Source organism: Poecilia reticulata, unplaced genomic scaffold (assembly GCF_904066995.2).
Source record: "Poecilia reticulata unplaced genomic scaffold, P_reticulata-male-v2 Scaffold_50, whole genome shotgun sequence".
NCBI classification, from domain to species: Eukaryota; Metazoa; Chordata; class Actinopteri; order Cyprinodontiformes; family Poeciliidae; genus Poecilia; species Poecilia reticulata.
Genome location: NW_027675148.1, coordinates 89,968 through 113,824, shown reverse-complemented (window position 1 = coordinate 113,824; position 23,857 = coordinate 89,968). Strand labels below are relative to the sequence as shown.

The 23,857-nt window shown below is 40.5% G+C and overlaps 1 protein-coding gene and 1 pseudogene across 1 annotated transcript; both read left to right on the top strand.

Moving 5' to 3' along the window:
• The first annotated feature begins 36 nt into the window (after window positions 1-36).
• LOC145550448 (uncharacterized) lies at window positions 37-1,431 on the top strand (annotated as a pseudogene).
• An 11,790-nt stretch (window positions 1,432-13,221) lies between these two features.
• On the top strand, window positions 13,222-16,893 carry LOC145550447 (uncharacterized). Its single transcript, XM_081604385.1, has 2 exons — window positions 13,222-13,512; window positions 14,266-16,893. Exon 2 carries the CDS (start codon window positions 14,298-14,300, stop codon window positions 15,798-15,800), a length of 1,503 nt encoding a protein of 500 aa, XP_081460511.1. The 5' UTR covers window positions 13,222-13,512; window positions 14,266-14,297; the 3' UTR covers window positions 15,801-16,893.
• The last annotated feature ends 6,964 nt before the right edge of the window (window positions 16,894-23,857 follow it).

The following is a 23,857-nucleotide window of genomic DNA, read 5'->3' as shown; positions in this document are numbered from 1 at the left end:
CTGTGGAAAAAGTTTTAGTCTAAAACCGGCTTTAACTCGGCACATGATGATTCACACAGATGAAAAGCCGTTTTCATGTGGGACCTGTGGAAAAAGTTTTAGTCAAAAAATTGGTTTAACTCGGCACATGATGATTCACACAGATGAAAAGCCGTTTTCATGTGGGACCTGTGGAAAAAGTTTTAGTCTAAAACCGGCTTTAACTCTGCACATGATGATTCACACAGGTGAAAAGCCGTTTTCATGTGGGACCTGTGGAAAAAGTTTTAGTCGCAAATTACATTTAACACAGCACATGATGATTCACACAGGTGAAAAGCCATTTTCTTGTGTGACCTGTGGAAAAAGTTTTAATCACAAACTTAGTTTAACACATCACATGATGATTCACACAGGTGAAAAGCCGTTTTCATGTGGGACCTGTTTAAAAAGTTTTAGTCTAAAACCGGCTTTAACTCGGCACATGATGATTCACACAGGTAAAAAGCGTTTTCATGTGGGACCTGTTTAAAAAGTTTTAGTCTAAAACCGGCTTTAACTCGGCACATGATGATTCACACAGATGAAAAGCCGTTTCATGTGGAGCCTGTGGAAAAAGTTTTAGTCACAAACTTCGTTTAACACAGCACATGATGATTCACACAGGTGAAAAGCCGTTTTCATGTGGGACCTGTGGAAAAAGTTTTAGTCAAAAAATTGGTTTAACTCAGCACATGAGGCGTCACACAGGTGAAACGCCGTAGAACTATTTTCCATATATGTCCTATGTAGAGGTTCATATAAAACAGTTTTTCTCAACCTTTTTTGGGCCAGCGCCCCCCTAGCCTTTATCCAGGTCCCTCACTGCCCCCCACCAAAGAATTTGTAGGATACTTTGCACTGACTATTATTTTATCATTAATATTACTATCGCCATTGTAGATGTTTTGATTTTTATGTTTGTTTCTGTATTTATCATCAAAAATAATTTCCCAGAGAACAATGTCATGGGAATAGAAATTATTTTCACAGGCATCTATGAAAAATGCAATGAACATTCAAGTTAAAATTGGTAGGCCTAACAGCAGCAAATCAGAGTGGAAAAAATATTTTTATTTTGTGCCATTTTATAGTTGTTAAATGTTTCACAAAATGACCAGATAAAAAATGTACAACATGCCAGTTTAAACTTTGAACTATTAGCAAAACGACTGACTGAATTCTGCAACATTAAAACATGGATAGAACTGTAACTACATTAATCATAGCTCTTCTTCTCTTCAGTTTTTTTCTGGTGGTGCAGCTCTGTGCTGCCTTCAGGAGAATGGGACATCAGAGTAGCATCCATAAAATTTCACCCACATGGCATTTATTGCGCAAACCAGAACTTTCAATGAAAACCAACATTTCCAGGTCCTTTTAATGCCATACAAATATGAGACAGAAACATAGATTATATCTTATATAGACCTGTCTATTGATTTATAGATTAATAGTTTTACTGGACAGAAATGACAAAGAACAAATCTGGTTCTAATCAAATCCTAATAAGTCAAATTGAAAGTGTCATGGAGTCATCAGCCTCATGACATTAACACTGACATGAAAATAATATTGAAGAAATAAATATATCAAATCTAATTAAAAACATAAATAAGTGATAAGTTCTTTACTGTTATGGTCTGCAAGATATATTATTCTCAGTACTCTCTCAGATGTGGTTTCAACAAACCCATGACATTTCAACAATATTATTTTACCTTTTATCTGGAAATAGTGTGTTTATTCTTGCCATACAGTCCTCTGTATTAATTATTACTCAAAAGGTCTTGCCATACCAGTTTATTCCTCTGTATTAACTTTAGTTTCTTAGTTTATTCTTGCATTTTGTTCTTCATTCATTCCATTTAGTTTCCTTGATTAGCATTATCCTCTCTTGGCTTATTACTATGTCCACTTTAGTTTCTTTCCTGTTGCTACATTTATTTGATAATTTCAGTAATTTTCACTCATCACCTGCTGCGCTGCCTAATCGTCATGTGTTTCACATCATGTGTTGATTTTCACTGTTCAGCGTTGGATTCTCTGTTTTTATGCCATAATTCAAATCTAGTTCGTCGCTCCGTTTTATGTCCCGCTTCTCCTGTTTCAGAGTTTTGCACAATGGGCGGTCTTTTTTTTTCTAAGCCCCTAAGGTGCAGGGCGGTCGGTAAGAGTATCGATGGGGAAAAGGCAGACCGACATAAACCTTTTAAAACAACGGAAACAATTTCTGCATTCTGATTATTGAAATTAAAAGTGCTGTGTTGTTCTATCACCCCCGTTTCAGACCACTTACAGCACCGTGTTAACGCTATAAAATGAACGCTCTCTATTGTGGTATCATTTCTTGATTTAAATGGGTTCATTTTTCAGAGGGATACACAGTGAGGGTATCTGATTTTAGCTACCAGTAGCAGGAGAACGGAGCTGTGCCAAGAAGCTAACAGAAGCTAACAAACACTGAATAGAAGAAGAGCTGCCATCGATACAGTTGCAGCCAAGCATGATTTAATGTTACACAATACAGTTTTACCAAGTTGCTCAAAGTCTAAACTGGTATTGTTGTGCATTTAAGGTGTAAAGTTTACCTTCGACCAAACGCCCCCCAAAGGCATCCCAGTGCCCCCTTTTGTAAAAATGTCCGCCAGCGCCCCCTGCCATCCTCTGAACGCCCCTGGGGGCGGTACCGCCTACGTTGAGAACCGCTAATATAAAAGATGAAAACTGGAGGGCTTCTTGTCTATAAAGTGGGAAAATTGTTTAATTTTTGAATTTGTTAAATGTGATCATTTGGATCTTGTCATTTGCATATTGGAGATATAAATATGAACTTCCAGGATTGATTTGTATTTTTCTGTATAGAGAGAATGAGTGGGGTGAATGAAATTTACTTAATACATTTTAATCCAAATAAGATGTGCTGTTGTGTACTATTAGTAGATTTTCATTAATTGTTTGCAATCTGAAATTTACAGTATTAAAAATATCTTTGATAGGTTTGTCTTTACAGCAAAACTAGACTGAAACTGATGTTTCAAATTATATTAACCAGTCTATATAAAAGCTTTTCAAATAAGTTAGCATGCCCTTTTACTTAGAAAATGCAATATACAATATAAACATATTTTCCTTCATTGATTGTTCTTGATTGTACAAATTATGTGTGATTATTGTCTCCAATAATTTGGTGTGTCGCTTGTCTTAGTTGTATAATTTTTCTATTTTCTGCTGTGGCTGTTTTCTGTTAAAGATCACTATCTTTTTTAAAAGTTTAAACTAATTTAATCTATAAACATATAAATATGCATTTTATTAAGTCCTTACAAAGTCATTTATGACTTGCATATCCTTTGACGTAAGCTAATACAAGTGAATGGACCGAACTTCACAAAGTGCTATTCTGCAAAGTAGTTTAAAACCATTCTGTTATGTTGCGGGTCAATTTGACCCGTTTCAAAGTTTAAAAATTTTTTAAAATAGAAGTATTTTTTCTGCATGAAACTATTTCTATTTGCCTTAATAGGTGCACTCTATGTATAAATGAAAATGGTTCATTTTACACATTTGCAGCCCCCCTGGGTCTATTTGTTACATCGATACTGTTCGGGTCAATTTGACCCGGCAGTCAAGTTAAAGGGTAAAAAGGTTAAAAAATGTCCAATTCTATTTGTTTCTTTGCACCTATGAGACATATTTCACCACACCACACATGCATGCACACACACACACACACACACCTAAACAATCACGCAAACCCACTCTTTCACTATTCTCTTTACTTCACTAGAAGCTGCCTGAAAGCAGGTGTTCATACAACTTTTGACAGGTACCTTTTCTGTTCCCCTGGACAAACTCCACCCAAACTGAGTGGACACTCAGTAGAAGTGGAGGGAACATAAATACTCTCTGTAAGGGAGTCCTAAACACATTACACACTGAAGGTACACGTGATATTGTCACTGTCAGAGATTAGGTAAATGAGCAGCAGGGAAATAAAAGATGAAAACCCTGGAAGCTCTGGAACTTCTTGTTGATCATTCCAGGGTTGACTAGGATGGCAGTAACTCGCATTATAGACATCAAGTCAGTCTTTGAGCTACTCAGGCCTTGTGTAATACAGAAAATCCTTGTTGAAATGACAGATCTAAAAGGAAGGTGAGTTTTTGGAGAGAACTGGAAGGAGCTGGACCAAATGCATTTACATGCATATTTGGAGTCCTCATTCTGACCAGAGTTTATAAGTCAAAGGACGAGTCAACAGCCAGTCTAAGGGATGCAGAGACAGGCAGGGTAATATTTCGGGCCATAATGTTTCTGGAGACTTTTCTCCAGAGTAATCCGATTTGACAATCGATGGACAAGACAAACTAGCAGCTAATAGAACAGTGTGGTACATGTGGGTTGTAACTTCCCCTGTTCTATAACCCAGACCCTAATGTCACAGTAGATTGAAGACTTGTGGCATTCATAAAGTTCACCCCTGGCATTCAGAAGGCATATATTGCCTAAATGAGTAGCGACCCTACTCATTTAGGCAATATATGGCTTCCACACCAGCTAAATATGGCATAAAAATCTGGGCATGATGTGATGAAAAACCCAGTTTTGTTTTGAACACGCAGATTTAAACTGGAAAACCAGCTGGAGGATCATCTTCAGGACTCATTTGTTGTGTAACGACGCTCTACCTGGAGAGGAGTTCTTCACAGTGGTTAAGGATCTGCTTTCTCGCCGGTTTGCCTTCCACACGCTGTACATCAAGCTGTATCACCCTGAAAGGCTGCAGCGCTACTGGAACCCCGAGCCGTACCGCATTCTGGAGTGGGTGGGGCTCGGTTTGGTGGGGGCAACCGCGCTCCTCTCTCAATCCCTTACTGTAACCCCTGCTCCCTCTCCTTCACTCTATCGGCCAACCACCTCGTCTTCTTCACCCTCTACTTTATGGTGGCCGCCGAGCTGATAGGAAGGCACTACCTCTTGGAGATGCGGAGAATCTCCCGCAGCTCTACGCCGTCTCCCCGGCAACCGAGTGCTGCACCCCGGCCATGCTTTTCCCCGGCAACGCCTCGCTAAGGGTGGCGGACTTCCTGGATGGCTCGATCTGCTACAAAGGGAACGCCAAGGATATGGTTCTCTACCGCAAGGCCAGGACCACTCTCGGAGAAAGAGCGCACAGCGTGGAACCCAACCTCGTCACGCACATCGGGCCTATTCCTCAGTCAGACCCAACCCATCCAGGCCCAAACTCCTCTAAAAAAACCACTTCACTGCAAAAAGTGTTTTTTGGTCTAGTTTTTGGTGCAGATATATTGGTACACTTAAAATAATACAAGTTATAAGTAACTTTTCATCAAGATAAGTGGCTTATTTTAGCTCAGTAATTTCTTAACATTCCTCTGGCAGATTATTTGACTGATAACATAGGAAAAACGTCTTGGTATGCACTGAAACAAAGAATTGAGCTCCAGCTTATAAAAAATGTAGTTAATTTGTTACATATAATCACAGTAAGTTTTCCAAACTATAAAATAACTTAAAATATTTACGTGTATTAACTTAATTTGATTACATGTAACAAATTAACTCTTTTTTTTTAGTTGAATCTTTTCAGTGTAAGTGAACTACTCCTTTTTTTTGTCAATATTAAGGAATTATTTTCTTAAAACGTGCACCTATTTATTGCAGAAAATGTACTTGTGAGCTAGTGTGGTCTTATTTCAAGTGTACTAAGATATTTGTTCTAAAAATGATTGTGAAGATGTGTTTTTAGTGTCGGGTTCACTTTTTTCTGTCACATCATGAAGGCAGAACATGTTGATTTTGGTTTGGAAATGTTAATGAATGTTTAGACAGGTTTACTGAGTTTTACTTTACTTTACTCACTCTTTTCCACCTGAGTTGCACTTTTAGTTTGAGCTGCCTTCACCAGTTTCTGTCTTTTGTATTAAGTTAGTTTTAGGTGGGAAAAATAAAATAAAGTAAAAGCTGCCAGTTGCATAGAAAGCAATACAACTGAATGGGGTGGCTTTTATTGTTTTCCATATTTAAAAACATGACAAAGGTGATTAGCTTTTCAAATGGGTTTTGGTATTTTTTATTATTATTATTTTCCCAGATTTTTGGATATGTATGATTGCTACGGGATGTTTTATATTCACTTTAAAAACTGACAAATTTTCTAAAATCATACTATAATCTATTAGAAGAAATGAGGTTGTGGGAATCTGTTAAATATCATCTACAGGCAGCAGGTCATCAGGAGTTATTTTGGCTTGATCTGGGTTTTTAATTTGAAATATTTCCTTAGGTCAGTTGGCCCAAAAAGTTAACAATGGCAAAGTTTAAACTTATGATTTTAATGACAACTTCATTTGCAAGGACCACGCCACAAAGATATATGATTAAAGATTTATTGATGAAGGGATGAATGATCTTGACGTGGTCATTCTGAGAATAATGGCGAGTTGAGAAGTGAAGATTCTGCATGGGGGTTGGTCTTCGGGAAACCTGTGTCCATTTTGTTTATAGCCTTGGCTTTGCAGATTTATTTGCTTTGCTTTATTTTTAAAATTGAATGAGAAAAAAAATATGGATCTCCTGATGCTGGAAATCTTTGGGAATTTGTTCATTTAACTTGTTCATTTTGAGCTGATGATTTGAACACAAAACGTCTTTGAAATATGATTAAAGTAAAAAAAAATGTAGTTATTTAAAATTGGAATAACTAGAAGAAGAATATTTTTTTGATTTTCTTACAGTTTGTCTGCAGACTGGATGAGTTTTAAACATATCTTTACAGTTTATATGTGGTTGTCCAACATGTTTCTGGTAAAGTTTTATAACTGATTAAAAGGAAGCCATCTTAAACAGCAGATGTTTTTAGACTTAAACTGCTGTCAGAATGCTGTAAAACCAAACATAGCTGTATATGTACAACTATATAAAAGAGAAACACAATTTTTAGTGAAAAAAACCTTAAGAGAATAATAAACCCAATTACTGTGCAGGATCTCATCTCATGTTTCCGTTTCTGTAATTAGATTTGTCTTATAAGCTTTACAAAGCAGAGCAAATCACCGATTTCACTGATTCTTTAACTGATGTTAGTGGATGCATGAATGCCTGTACTTCTCAATCTGCTGCTGAAGTGACTAAACAAATAAGATAAAACTTTACCTTTTCACAAGTTCTTGGATTAAATCACTGCTTTTATTGTGCAGAGGCAAACAGAGGTGAATAGATCTGATGTTGGGCTGAATTCCCATTACAACCTGTTGAGTTTTCTGTCTTACTGCCCAAGAGTCCTGGTTTAGCAAAGGATTGCACCAAAATGCTGAACTTCAATTGCCACCAATCCACTGACCCCTCAGTGTCACTGAATGTGCCTTAGATGTGCTACCATGGACTCGCTTGGTTATTTTTTAACCTTTATGAACCTCAAGTGAATTATTCATTTGTTACTTTGAAGACAAATGGGTAGATACAAGCGGCCATTTCCTCCAGTGAAGCCGCCGCTAACCATTTACAAAGTAAGCTAACTGTTAACATGTCCCACTCGGTCATCAAGGGATCCTCAGCTTCATGGACTCAATCCTCAGTTTGATGGTAGATCACCTTAGTATATCCATAATTGATCTGCTGCCCGCTCCTGGCACGTTTTTTTTATCCCTGACATATTTCAAGCATGCTTTGAATAAGATTTCCGTAAAGTAACTTACCTTTTAACAAACACAGCGATTTCAAACATGGCGCTCCTGCAGCCTACTCGTCCACTCTTGCCCATCATCAACAGGTCGGCGCCAAAGTAACAGGCCTCAGTCAACACAGAGATGATCTCTGTTGGATCCAGTGGCGATTCTAGACCTAATTTAGGGGGGCTTTAGCACCCCTGAATAGGGTTGCCATCCGTCCTGTAAAATACGGAGTCGTCCCATATTTGGCCTTTGAATCTGCATCCTGTAATGAACCGTACATGATGGTCGGCCCACATGGGTTTGTCTATTAGGGCCCAGGTAGGCCCCACGTAGGCTGTGGCCCTAGATGGGCAAACCCATGTGGGCCACCATGGAGCCCACAGACAACCTTTATGGGACCCATATATCAGCCCTCCTTTCCCCCACATGGGCCCACCAAGGCATGCTGGCAGGGCTTAAGGGGTAAGCTTGCTATAACTTTGTGCAAAGGTTTATCACAGGACTTTAAGAGTCTCAGGGTTGCTTCCTATGTTAAAACTAAGCAAAATGAACATATTAAAAGTATTCACAACCTCATAAAAGTTTTGGCACCCTGGTCAATTTTGATTTTTATGAGGTCAGAAACAACAGACATTAGGTTGTTGTTGTTGTTGTTGTGCTATTAGCTAGCTGCTAGCTAACTATTTTGCTAGCAACACAAGATAACTGAAAAGCTTCTTCCCTGTATCGTTAATGATATCAGTCATTCTTCAGCATTGCTTATGCAATAGGGGCAGATCGCTCGTCCAAAACGAATCAACTCCATAATCGATATATGTCAGATCTTCTATTTTCCTTTGCTGTATAATGTACATTGCATTTATTCCAGTGTTAGGCAAATGTATCTTGAAGGAGAATATCACTTAAATTCATTAAGAATTAATTTAGAATTTAAAAAAACTCATCCTGAATTACCATGATAGACATAATGTATGTAATAAAAGTGTCATTAATGAAGGGGAAAAAAGTCGATCCAGACTTTAAGTACGTTTAGGGTCTGGTAAAGATGCAATTAAATATTTTCCCAAAATATTCAATTAAAAAAAAACAGTTAAGCAAAATAATTTGTAATCAAAACTTTTGGAATTGTAATTATTTCCTTTTTTTCTTTTTTTTTTTTTACAAAAAGTTTTGTTTAAAAATTTTTTTAAATTAAATAAGTAATTTTGTCTCGTGAACTTAAAATGTTATTTGCCAAACATAAACTTCTATTGCACACACCAGAAATTTTTGTTGTAATTTAGGCCCTGCCCATAATGTCATGTAAGAATCACAAGCAAAAGTTGAGTCACAAACAAAACATAGAATAACAAGAAAAGATCCTGACAATAAGTTGTTTTCCAAATGATTTTTTTCACTTCATGAGCAAAAATGTGTGATTTTATTATTTAAAAAGTTTTAAGCAAAACCCAGAAGGCTTTCTCATGGTGACATGCATTAACAATTAATTTTTTCTAAAAAGATATGCTGTACTGTTCTAACTTTCCACAATAAATACAACAACCTGTATAAGTTATTCATTAAGTTAAGAGTACTATTAATCCTGTATGTCCAAACCAACACGTATGTACGGGAAAGAAAGATACTACTTAGTGAGCTTAGTAGTAATAAAAATAAGTTGGTTATAAGAGAATGTTCAGAGTTAATCGGGAGATATAGTTTTTGATAGTATTTGTAATTTTCTTAGAAGAACGAGGAGGCTATGAGCTTCTTATCCATACTCCAACCTGGAAGGTGGCGGTAATGCACCTTAAAGTTGTTTGCCAACCGCCATAAAAAAGACGAAGAAGAAGACGAGAAACAAGATGGCGCATGGTTTGTTTTGTTGAATTTTCGAGAGTTTGTATAAACGAGTTTATCAACAAGCATTTGACTGCTGTTGAAGAAACATTCACAGAGTTTAAAGAAATCATCAAGAGGAAGAGATGGATGATCAACGCAGACTGCTGGATTTCTCCCGGAAGCCCAAGATAATCTTATACCGAATAGTAAGAAACACCAGCGTTGGATTCAGGTTAAGGTTTGAATGTATGAAGCTTCTGCATGAGGGTCATTATAGTAACCGTTCCCCTCCTGTATAAATGTTTTTATATCAGATAAAAGAGCGCAAACATCACAACTACGCTGTGAGAATGGCTTATTTATGTAGAGAGAAAATGGAACCAGTTATCTTTCTTAGGGCTCTCCTCCTTTAACTGCTGAGACTTACTTTCATAAACAGGAAAATATGAAGAACAATTCAGCAAAAGGCTAGTAAAGCAAGTGTTTCACGCAACATGGCTGGTGTCGCTGTAACAGACGCAGATTTTTTCCTGTAAACAGGATACAACAGGTTAAAATAACGAGGCAGACACAACTCCGTATTTCTAAAATCATCCTGGAATCTGTTCTGTTTATTGTTTCTATAATGAACAGTTTCTTTTTATCCTTCCACATAAAGGCACAGCTGGTCTTTATATGAACCTGTGGCCGACGGGTGCAAATACGCAGCAACAGAGAAAACAAGCAAACAAAAAAAGAGATTCAAAGAAATGTAATGCAGCAAATAAGAAGAAATGACGCAAACAAAAGGCAAATAAAATGTAGCAAACAGCAAATAAAATGCAACAAACAAAAAGAGACGCAAATTAAATGCAGCAAACAAAAGATGCAAACAAAAAGTGCTGAAAACGGAAGTGCTCCAGACCACTAGAGGGAGTCGAACAAAAAAACAGCTGTGTCCAAATTTAGGGTCAGCATCCTTTAAAACGGGTGTTGAGAAACGCAGCAATGGCAGCAAAATTTTTTGCTGTATTACACAAAATGATTTTCGGCGAGAATGTAGATGTATAGATCTCAAATATCTGCTAGGTGCATCAAAAAATCACTTAATAGCAATATTGCTCCAACATTTTCGAAGATGTCTGCTCCCGCTGCATTAACAGCCAGCTCCCCTCGCCAGCTGTCAGCTGACCGGGCGCTCCAGGTTAGGTAAACCGAGAGAGAACGCACGACTCCCGGCAAATCGTTTTAAAAACTCCCGCTAGTTTCCCCCTAGGAGTGGAGGTGGAACACAGATATTAAGCCTGGTAATAGTTGTAAAAAAATTGTTTCACTGAAGTATTTATTCCTGAGCAAATGGGTTTTACTGATTAAAGTTAAGCCTTCAAACATAATAGTTTTATTTAACTGTAATGTCTTACTTCCTGAGATCTAGAGAGTATTTGAAAATTAATAATTTGCTTACATTCCTTGCTATAAATGTTTAAACATTTTAGAATCAAACAGATTTCTTTTTTTAGTATGGAACAGCCTTTATCACATAAGTTGAAGAATAATACTGAAAAAACGAGTAAAAAACTAACTTCGAGTCCGTTTTTTTCCTTAGCACTCTGTGCTTCACGTTGTCACAGTTGCTAAGCAACATAACGCCGAGATGGAGGCTAGGCAGCTAGCTGAAGGCTACAGCTTCTCTCTTCTGGTCGTCCATATTTGTAGCCTTCGAAGGACCCGTCTTCCGCAGACCGGGTCGTTTCTCACATAGACATAATAAAAGGACAGACACCTAATGGACCGCTCTCGTCTTATCAATACATATTTATATAAATATAAACAGAAATAAATAATGATTAATACTGAATAATATTAAGCTATACATGTTTAGCGCGCACACACACACACACATAGGAAACCTTCAAAACAAAAACGGGAGATTTGGGAGGTATCTTACTTTGACAGAGTGAAGTTCATAATAGCCATTGCCATCTTTGTAAACTTTTCTGGTGAATGTTATAACGTGTAATATTATTTTTATAATATTGTTTCATTTCTATAATAGGCTCTTGTATCAGATATCTAAGTCAGTGTTAGAAAATAACTGAAACTTTTAAAAAAATAATCTCGGTTAGCTTTCAGAGCGGGGACTGAACACCAAGTACTATAGCACTATACCAGCTAGCATTAGCTGATATTTCACTGGTGGACATAAATACAGTAAAGTAATATTCTAATCACAAAATATACACAATATTATGTCCATCTTACTTGCGAAACGTTGTCTGTCAAGCCCTCATGTCAATAGTCCGTCGATCTGATCAACAATATCCTGCGGTGCTGAGGCATCTTCTGCTGTTTTGGTCCAGCACAGCAGGAGGGTTTTGTTTGCGTCTCTTTTTTTGTTTGCTACATTTTATTTGCTTTTTGTTTCCGTCATCTCTTCTTGTTTGCTGTATTTCATTTGTTTGCGTCTCTTTCTTTGTTTGCATATTTTCTCTGTTGCTAAGAATTATCATTATTCTTAGCAGTAAAAAAAGATAAGACCTGGTGAAAGCCCAGTGCATGCTGGTCCTGTACCAGTCCCTAAACTTACAGAAAATGGACAAACTGTCAAGATTCTGGGTTCTTGGGTTAGGATTTTTTTTTTAAGTAAAGAAACAAAAAATGTCTTTACATGAAACATGAAACTGAACTCAAAGTTCAAAGTAATACAAATAAAAAGTTAATCGCTTCAACATAGAAAATACTCGAAATAATACTAGAAAATAATTTTTAAACAATAACAATCATACCTACAGTGAATAAATTAATCAGAAATATTTAATTTGGTAATTTTCCAAATGTCAGCTGAATGTCTGCACTCTTGAATTTTCAGATGTGTTTGTTTGGTGATTTCTGTCTTAAATGATGAACGTCTGTGTCATGAAAACTGGTATAAGAGTGTGAGATCTGTCCAGGTACACGCAGAAAATGGAATAAAGGCCTGAGAGATAACAGCAAATCTTGTATGTTGATTTAATGATGATTAAGAGAAACAAGTATAAAATATAATACATCTGTAAAAGTAAGAACGTCTGTAATGCATAATCAACATATATGTACTGTCTTTTTGATAAGTTAGAATGTTATAATACATTAGAGAAATTTAGGTTTGTACCTTTGAGTTAATAATAACAGCTTGATTATTGTACAATGATCATTGATTATTAAAAATAAGAGATGTGAGGAAGAGTCATACTGAAGTAATAAGTTGATAAAGTAACACATTGATTATGTTTTGTGATGAATTACAATGACTGAATGAAGAGAGACTTAAGATTGTAAGAAACAGAATAAAACAGTGTGGTAATGAGTACACTGAGCAGGGTGGGGTTGCTGGGGGAACAGATGGCCAGAAACAGATGGCCAGTGGAAAATTGATTATGCTTTGTGATGAATTACAGATGGCCAGCGGAAAAAAGGGGAAGTACCGGAGAGTTGCTGTAATGAGGCATAAGTGAGTCATAAGGGAGGTGATGGTTGGGGAAGGTTGGGACTTTCCACAGACAGTGGGACGGCTCTAAAGTCACGTAGCCCTACCCCGTAGACAGCCCTGGGTTGAGAGGGTATAAAAACCAGAGGATAGGGGAGGAAAGACGTTCTTCGTCCACGGCGCAGAAGAGGAGCCAACAAGAGGAAGCAGGCTAAAGACCAGCAGAGGACTACACCCGGGACCAAGGGAAGCTCCAAGACTTCACGCCGCCAAGAAGGGACGAGTTCCATCAGCCCCGACCCTGGTTCCTGATCCGACCAACTCCTCTGCCTCTACCCAACGTTCTCAACTCTACTGCAGCAGACTTGGAGAAGAGACAGAGGTCATTTAAAGACAAAGATTCTGCACGTTAGAAGGATAACGAACAGTTCTGCTCTGCTTCTCTTCTGAAAGAGGACTTTGCTCTTCCGGGGCAAAGACTTTGGCCAAGGATATTTGAAGATTACAGCTGCCGAGACCAAGTGCCATTGGGTATGAGTTGACCTGCCTCTCCCCCCAAAGTCTCGCTCAGTAAACTCAGTGACACAGGTTAGGGATAGGAATGAAGACAGGATGTGATTGATTTTAAATTGATTTTATTATATTCTTACCGATTTCATAATCTTTGGAAAATAAACCTGCTTGTCATTTGCCCCTGCTAAAGCTTGCTTAATAAAGTTATATTCTAAAATACTAATGAGAATTGTGGACAGTGAATTTAATTGTGTCATTTTTAATCAGTATTGGTTTTGCTGATTGTAGTAAAGAAAGCATACATGATTCTAGAGATGTGGTGACTTTGTGTTTTCCTCTGGTGAGTATTGGAATAATGACCCTGGGACTTAAATCTAAGTCACTAAATCCAATCTAGCCGTTAACAAGTGCCGTTATTTTAGGGAAGGAGCTATCGTTAACAGGAGTGGTTGTAGGGGTTATGCAGTTGTGAGGGCTACTCAGCTGATTGTTCCTCAACTGAAAAGGGTCATAACGTCTGGATCGAAGGTAGTTAGAGCTAGACGAGTCCTTTCCGCTCCCAGTTTGACTAGATAATCCTCCATAAACTATCTTTATGGTAATCTCCAAGTTATGGGGATTTTCCGGACCTGTTAGACAGAGAACTGGGCAGTAGCAAGTCCAGAGGAGTAGTGAGGCGTAGGCGGGGCTGACTACTAAAGGATAACAAACATCTGTTAATTACTTCAGTAACGTTAACAGTTTCCTCTTTTTTTCTGTTTTCCTCTCCAGATTGCCTGCAACATAACGTTTATGAGAACGAGATGTATAACCAGGAGAGGAGATCCAATCTGGACCAGGACGAGGTAGAACCTCTGCAGGTGAAACAAGAAAAAGAAGAGCCAGAAGATCAACATATAAAAGAAGAGCAGCAGGATCTAGAATATCAACAAATAAAAGTGGAAGAGAAAGAAGTTTACTCCAGTCAGGGTGAAGAACAGCTTGAATTAAAACAGGAGACTGATACCTGCATGGTGGTTCCTGTTTATGAACAAACAAACCAAACTGAATCAGAACCAAACAAGGAGCAGGTCATCTTCCAAGAAGCTGCTGAAGCTGAGAAGCAAAATCAGAAAAGAAGAAAACCTTTCTCCTGTGTGACCTGTAAAAAGCTTTTTGCTTGCAAATATTCTCTTGATGCTCATAAGAGGATTCACACAGGTGAAAAGCCATTTTCATGTGGGACCTGTGGAAAACGTTTTAGTCACAAACCGACTTTAACTCAGCACATGATGATTCACACAGGTGAAAAGCCATTTTCATGTGTGAACTGTGGAAAGAGTTTTGGTCAAAAAATTAATTTAACACAGCACATGATGATTCACACAGGTGAAAAGCCGTTTTCATGTGGGACCTGTGGAAAAAGTTTTAGTCACAAATTTCGTTTAACACAGCACATGATGATTCACACAGGTGAAAAGCCGTTTTCATGTGGGACCTGTGGAAAAAGTTTTAGTCACAAATTTCGTTTAACACAGCACATGATGATTCACACAGGTGAAAAGCCGTTTTCATGTGGGACCTGTGGAAAGAGTTTTGGTCAAAAAATTAATTTAACTCGGCACATGATGATTCACACAGGTGAAAAGCCATTTTCATGTGTGAACTGTGGAAAGAGTTTTGGTCAAAAAATTAATTTAACACAGCACATGATGATTCACACAGGTGAAAAGCCGTTTTCATGTGTGACCTGTGGAAAAAGTTTTAGTCGCAAATCTCGTTTAACACAGCACATGATGATTCACACAGGTGAAAAGCCGTTTTCATGTGGGACCTGTGGAAAGAGTTTTGGTCAAAAAATTAATTTAACTCTGCACATGATGATTCACACAGGTGAAAAGCCATTTTCATGTGGAGCCTGTGGAAAAGGTTTTAGTCAAAAAACGACTTTAACTCAGCACATGATGATTCACACAGGTGAAAAGCCGTTTTCATGTGGGACCTGTGGAAAAAGTTTTAGTCAAAAACTTCGTTTAACTCAGCACATGATGATTCACACAGGTGAAAAGCCGTTTTCATGTGGGACCTGTGGAAAAGGTTTTAGTCGAAAACCGAATTTAACTCAGCACATGATGATTCACACAGATGAAAAGCCATTTTCATGTGGGACCTGTGGAAAAGGTTTTAGTCAAAAATCGAATTTAACTCAGCACATGATGATTCACACAGATGAAAAGCCATTTTCATGTGGGACCTGTGGAAAAGGTTTTAGTCGAAAACCGACTTTAACTCAGCACATGATGATTCACACAGGTGAAAAGCCGTAGAACTATTTTTCGTATGTCCTATGTAGAGGTTCATATAAAACAGTGTTTCTCAACCTTTTTTGGGCCAGCGCCCCCGTAGCCTTTTTCCGGGTCCCCCACCGCCCCCCACCAAAGAATTTGTAGGATACTTTGCACTGACTATTATTTTATCATTAATATTACTATCGCCATTGTAGATGTTTTGATTTTTATGCTTGTTTCTGTATTTATCATCAAAAATAATTTCCCAGAGAACAATGTCATGGGAATAGAAATTATTTTCACAGGCGTCTATGAAAAATGCAATGAACATTCAAGTTAAAATTGGTAGGCCTAACAGCAGCAAATCAGAGTGGAAAAAATATTTTTATTTTGTGCCATTTTAAAGTTGTTAAATGTTTCACAAAATGACCAGATAAAAAATGTACAACATGCCAGTTTAAACTTTGAACTATTTGCAAAACGACTGACTGAACTCTGCAACATTAAAACCTGGATAGAACTGTAACTACATTAATCATAGCTCTTCTTCTCTTCAGTGTTTTTCTGGTGGTGCAGCTCTGTGCTGCCTTCAGGAGAATGGGACATCAGAGTATCATCCATAAAATTTCACCCACATGGCATTTATTGCGCAAACCAGAACTTTCAATGAAAACCAACATTTCCAGGTCCTTTTAATGCCATACAAATATGAGACAGAAACATAGATTATATCTTTATGTAGATATTGATTATAGATTAATAGTTTTACTGGACAGAAATGACAAAGAACAAATCTGGTTCTTAATCAAATCCTAATAAGTCAAATTGAAAGTGTCATGGAGTCATCAGCCTCATGACATTAACACTGACATGAAAAATAATATTGAAGAAATAAATATATCAAATCTAATTAAAAACATAAATAAGTGATAAGTTCTTTACTGTTATGGTCTGTAAGATATATTTATTCTCAGTACTCTCTCAGATGTGGTTTCAACAAACCCATGACATTTCAACAATATTATTTTACCTTTTATCTGGAAATAGTGTGTTTATTCTTGCCATACAGTCCTCTGTATTAATTATTACTCAAAAGGTCTTGCCATACCAGTTTATTCCTCTGTATTTACTTTAGATTTTGTTCTTCATTCATTTCCATTTAGTTTCCTTTGATTAGTATTATCCTCTCTTGGCTTATTGCTATGTCCACTTTAGTTTCTTTCCTGTTGCTACATTTATTTGATAATTTCAGTAATTTTCACTCATCACCTGCTGCGCTGCCTAATCGTCATGTGTTTCACATCATGTGTTGATTTTTCACTGTTCAGCGTTGGATTCTCTGTTTTTATGCCATAATTCACATCTAGTTCGTCGCTCCGTTTTATGTCCCGCTTCTCCTGTTTCAGAGTTTTGCACAATGGGCGGTCTTTTTTTTTCTATGCCCCTAAGGTGCAGGGCGGTCGGTAAGAGTATCGATGGGGAAAAGGCAGACCGACATAAACCTTTTAAAACAACGGAAACAATTTCTGCATTCTGATTATTGAAATTTAAAAGTGCTGTGTTGTTCTATCACCCCCGTTTCATACCGGACCACTTACACCACCGTGTTAACTCTATAAAATGAACGCTCTCTATCGAGGTATCACCCATGGAGGGATTTCTTGATTTAAATGGGTTCATTTTTCAGAGGGATACAAAGTGAGGGTATCAGGATTTTAGCTACCAGTAGCAGGAGAACGGAGCTGTGCCAAGAAGCTAACAGAAGCTAACAAACACTGAATAGAAGAAGAGCTGCCATCGATACAGTTGCAGCCAAGCATGATTTAATGTTACACAATACAGTTTTACCAAGTTGCTCAAAGTCTAAACTGGCATTGTTGTGCATTTAAGGTGTAAAGTTTACCTTCGACCAAACGCCCCCCAAAGGCATCCCAGCGCCCCCCTTTTGTAAAAATGTCCGCCAGCGCCCCCTGCCATCCTCTGAACGCCCCCTGGGGGGCGGTACCGCCCACGTTGAGAACCGCTAATATAAAAGATGAAAACTGGAGGGCTTCTTGTCTATAAAGTGGGAAAATTGTTTAATTTTTGAATTTGTTAAATGTGATCATTTGGATCTTGACATTTGCATATTGGAGATATAAAATATGAACTTGCAGGATTGATTTGTATTTTTCTGTATAGAGAGAATGAGTGGGGTGAATGAAATTTACTTTAATACATTTTTAATCCAAAATAAGATGTGCTGTTGTGTACTATTAGTAGATTTTCATTAATTGTTTGCAATCTGAAATTTACAGTATTAGAAAAGTATTTGATAGGTTTATCTTTACAGCAAAACTAGACTGAAACTGATGTTTCAAATTATATTAACCAGTCTATATAAAAGCTTTTCAAATAAGTTGGCATGCCCTTTTACTTAGAAAATGCAATATACAATATAATCATATTTTCCTTCATTGATTGTTCTTGATTGTACAAATTATGTGTGATTATTGTCTCCAATAATTTGGTGTGTCGCTTGTCTTAGTTGTATAATTCTTCTATTTTCTGCTGTGGCTGTTTTCTGTCAAAGATCACTATCTTTTTTTAAAGTTTAAACTAATTTAATCTATAAACATATAAATATGTATTTATTAAGTCCTTACAAAGTCATTTATGACTTGCATATCCTTTGACGTAAGCTAATACAAGTGAATGGACCGAACTTCACAAAGTGCTGTTCTGCAAAGTAGTTTAAAACCCTCCTGTTATGTTGCGGGTCAATTTGACCCGTTTCAAAGTTTAATTTTTTTTAGAAATAGTTAGAAAAAGTTTCATGCAGAAAAAATACTTCTATTTGCCTTAATAGGTGCACTCTATGTATAAAATGAAAATGGTTCATTTTACACATTTGCAGCCCCCCCTGGGTCTATTTGTTACATCGATACTGTTCGGGTCAATTTGACCCGGCAGGCAAGTTAAAGGGTAAAAAGGTTAAAAACATGTCCAATTCTATTTGTTTCTTTGCACCTATGAGACATATTTCACCACACACACACCACACCACACATGCATGCACACACCACACCCACACCACACACACACCTAAACAATCACGCAAACCCACTCTTTCACTATTCTCTTTACTTCACTAGAAAGCTGCCTGAAAGCAGGTGTTCATACAACTTTTGACAGGTACCTTTTCTGTTCCCCTGGACAAACTCCACTCACACTGAGTGGACACTCAGTAGAAATTGAGGGAACATAAATACTCTCTGCAAGGGAGTCCTAAACACATTACACACTGAAGGTACATGTGATATTGTCACTGTCAGAGATTAGGAAATGAGCAGCAGGGAAATAAAAAGAAAATGCAATATACAATATAATCATATTTTCCTTCATTGATTGTTCTCTATTGTACAATCTCCTTGGGCTGCCACCTTATCGTGGTGGAGGGATTTGAGTGTCCCAATGATCCTAGGAGATATGCTGTCTGGGGCTTTATGCCCCTGGTAGGGTCACCCAAGGCAGACAGGTCCTAGGTGAGGAACCAGACAAAGCGCAGCCCGAAGACCCCTATGATGAATACAAACTTTGGACTTCGTTTTTCCCTCGCTCGGACGCGGGTGACCGGGGCCCCACTCTGGAGCCAGGCCTGGAGGTGGGGCACGATGGCGAGCGCCTGGTGGCCGGGCTTTTACCCACGGAGCCCGGCCGGGCTCAGCCCGAAGAGGAGACGTGGGTCCCCCTTCCGATGGGCTCACCACCTGTCTGAGGGGCCAAAGGGGTCGGGTGCATTGTGTTATGGGCGGCAGCCAAGGGAGGGGACCCTGGCGGTCTGATCCTCAGCTGCAGAAGCTGGCTTTTGGGACGTGGAATGTCACCTCTCTGGTGGGGAAGGAGCCGAAGCTAGTGTGCGAGGCTGAGAGGTTCCGGCTAGAAATAGTCGGCCTCACCTCGACACCTGGCTCTGGTTCTGGAACCAGTCTCCTTGAGAAGGGCTGGACGTACTTCCACTCTGGAGTTGCCCATGGTGAGAGGCGCCGGGCTGGAGTGGGCATACTTGTTGCCCCCCATTTGGGCGCCTGTACGTTGGGGTTCACCCCGGTGAACGAGAGGGTAGCCTCCCTCCGCCTACGGGTGGGGGGACGGGTTCTGACTGTTGTTTGTGCTTACGGGCCAAACGGCAGTTCAGATTACCCACCCTTCTTGGAGTCCTTAGAGGGGGTACTGGAGAGTGCCCCTCCTGGGGACTCCCTGGTTCTACTGGGAGACTTCAACGCTCATGTGGGCAATGACAGTGAGACCTGGAGAGGCGTGGTTGGGAGGAACGGCCCCCCCGATCTGAACCCAAGTGGTGTTCTGTTGTTGGACTTCTGTGCTCGTCACGGATTGTCCATCACGAACACCATGTTCAGGCATAAGGGCGTCCATATGTGCACTTGGCACCAGGACGCCCTAGGCCGCAGTTCGATGATTGACTTTGTCATCGTCTCATCGGATTTGCGGCCGTATGTCTTGGACACTCGGGTGAAGAGAGGTGCGGAGCTGTCCACTGACCATTACCTGGTGACGAGTTGGCTCCGGTGGTGGGGGAGGAAGCCGGTCAGACCTGGCAGGCCCAAACGTGTAGTGAGGGTCTGCTGGGAACGTCTGGCAGAGTCCCCTGTGAGACGGAGCTTCAACTCTCATCTCCGGCAGAACTTCGAACACGTTCCGGGGGAGGTGGGGGACATTGAGTCTGAGTGGACCATGTTCCGTACCTCCATTGCCGAGGCGGCCTATCGGAGCTGCGGCCGCAAGGTTGTTGGTGCCTGTCGCGGCGGCAACCCTCGAACCCGTTGGTGGACACCTTCGGTGAGGGATGCTGTCAAGCTGAAGAAGGAGTCCTACCGGGCCTTTTTGGCCTGTGGGACTCCAGAAGCAGCTGATGGGTACCGGCGGGCGAAACGGCATGCGGCTCGGGTTGTCGTTGAGGCAAAAACTCGGACGTGGGAGGAGTTTGGAGAGGCCATGGAGACAGACTTCCGTACGGCTTCGAGGCGATTCTGGTCCACCATCCGGCGTCTCAGGAGGGGGAAGCAGTGCAGCACCAACACTGTTTATAGTGGGGATGGTGCGCTGCTGACCTCAACTCGGGACGTTGTGGGTCGGTGGGCGGAATACTTCGAAGACCTCCTCAATCCCACAAACATGCCTTCTGTTGAGGAAGCTGAGCATGGGGACTCTGGGTTGGGCTCTCCAATCTCTGGGGACGAGGTCGCCGAGGTGGTCAAAAAGCTCCTCAGTGGCAGGGCCCCGGGGGTGGATGAGATCCGCCCGGAGTTCCTTAAGGCTCTGGATGTTGCAGGGTTGTGTTGGCTAACGCGACTCTGCAATATCACATGGACATCGGGGGCAGTTCCCCTGGACTGGCAGACTGGGGTGGTGGTCCCCCTGTTTAAAAAGGGGGACCGGAGGGTGTGCTCCAATTACAGGGGGATCACACTCTTAAGCCTCCCTGGTAAGGTCTATTCAGGGGTCCTGGAGAGGAGGGTCCGTCGGATAGTCGAACCTCGGATTCAGGAAGAGCAGTGTGGTTTTCGTCCTGGTCGTGGAACACTGGACCAGCTCTACACCCTCAGCAGGGTCTTGGAGGGTGCATGGGAGTTCGCCCAACCAGTGTACATGTGTTTTGTGGACTTGGAGAAGGCGTTCGACCGTGTCCCTCGGGGGGCCCTGTGGGGGTTACTCCGGGAGTATGGGGTACCGGGCCCTTTGATACGGGCTGCCAGGTCCCTGTATGACCGGTGTCAAAGTCTGGTCCGCATTGCCGGCAGTAAGTCGGGCTCGTTTCCGGTGAGAGTTGGACTCCGCCAAGGCTGCCCTTTGTCACCGATTCTGTTCATTACTTTTATGGACAGAATTTCTAGGTGCAGCCGAGGTGTTGAGGGGATCCGTTTTGGTGGCCTTAGGATCGCATCTCTGCTTTTTGCGGATGATGTGGTCCTGTTGGCTTCATCGGAACGTGATCTGCAGCTCTCACTGGAGCGGTTCACAGCCGAGTGTGAAGCGGCCGGGATGAGGCTCAGTGCCTCCAAATCCGAGGCCATGGTCTTGAGCCGGAAAAGGGTAGAGTGCCTTCTCCGGGTCAGGGGGGTCGTCCTGCCTCAAGTGGAGGAGTTTAAGTATCTGGGGATCTTGTTCACGAATGAGGGAAGAAGGGAGCAGGAGATCGACAGGCGGATTGGGGCAGCGTCTGCTGTGAAGCGGGCGCTGTACCGGTCCGTCGTGGTGAAGAGAGAGCTGAGCCAAAAAGCGAAGCTCTCGATTTACCGGTCGATCTACGTTCCCACCCTCATCTATGGTCATGAGCTTTGGGTCATGACCGAAAGAACGAGATCACGGGTACAAGCGGCCGAAATGGGTTTCCTCCGCAGGGTGGCTGGGCTCTCCCTTAGAGATAGGGTGAGAAGCTCGGTCATCCGGGAGGGAGTCAGAGTAGAGCCGCTGCTCCTCCACGTCGAGAGGAGCCAGTTGAGGTGGCTCGGGCATCTGGTAAGGATGCCTCTTGGACGCCTCCCTGGTGAGGTGTTCCGGGCACGTCCCACCGGGAGGAGGCCTCGGGGAAGACCCAGGACACGCTGGAGGGATTACGTCTCTCGGCTGGCCTGGGAACGCCTTGGGATTCCCCCGGAGGAGCTGGAAGAAGTGGCTGGGGAGAAGGAAGTCTGGGCCTCCCTTCTGAAGCTGCTGCCCCCGCGACCCGACCCCGGATAAGCGGAAGAAAATGGATGGATGGATGGATGGATGGAAATAAAAAGATGAAAACCCTGGAAGCTCTGGAACTTCTTGTTGATCATTCCAGGGTTGACTAGGATGGCAGTAACTCGCATTATAGACATCAAGTCAGTCTTTGAGCTACTCAGGCCTCGTGTAATACAGAAAATTCTTGTTGAAATGACAAATCTAAAAGGAAGGTGAGTTTTTGGAGAGAACTGGAAGGAGCTGGACCAAATGCATTTACATGCATATTTGGAGGTCCTCATTCTGACCAGTGTTTATAAGTCAAAGGACGAGTCAACAGCCAGTCTAAGGGATGCAGAGACAGGCAGGGTAATATTTCGGGCCATAATGTTTCTGGAGACTTTTCTCCAGAGTAATCCGATTTGACAATCGATGGACAAGACAAACTAGCAGCTAATAGAACAGTGTGGTACATGTGGGTTGTAACTTCCCCTGTTCTATAACCCAGACCCTAATGTCACAGTAGATGGAAGACTTGTGGCATTCATAAAGTTCACCCCTGGCATTCAGAAGGCATATATTGCCTAAATGAGTAGCGACCCTACTCATTTAGGCAATATATGGCTTCCACACCAGCTAAATATGGCATAAAAATCTGGGCAGCATGTGATGAAAAACCCAGATTTGTTTTGAACACGCAGGTTTAAACTGGAAAACCAGCTGGAGGATCATCTTCAGGACTCATTTGTCTTGATTTTAGTCAGCGGGTCAATTTGACCCAGAGCAGAAAAGTGTCTCAAGTTCAATTATAAAGATGACCCCTTCAAAAAAAATCTAAATGTAATATAAAGAAATTTACAAAAAATCACTTTCAAGAATATTGTCATTTTGTGTTTGGGTTTTTTCAGTGGGCATAAAAAATTGAAAATCAAATTTTTATGTCCAAATGAGTAAATTGTCGTCATTGATCCTTTATTTGTGAGAAATAAAAAAAACATCATTGCACAAATATTGATTGAAATGGTTAGTATTGGAATTAATAATCAGATACAAAAAAGTTTTGGAGGATGTTTTAGGTTTCTGACGCTATTGCATGACTAAACACTCTCCGGGTCAAATTGACCCACGAACATTATTGCTGTACCTCAGAAACAAACATAATAGGAGGGTTAAGTTAATATTTGACACATTTTCTCACACACGCTAATATATTTGGTAATCAAATGACTAAACACAGAGTTTATTATTTTTAATGTGATTATTTAGTTGTTTTGGGGGATTTCTGAATAAAGGGCACAATTTGATAGAAATTATTCTGATAGTTTTTATATTGACACTGATGAACACACACACTTTTACAGCATTTTATTCAAGAATATATTGACATG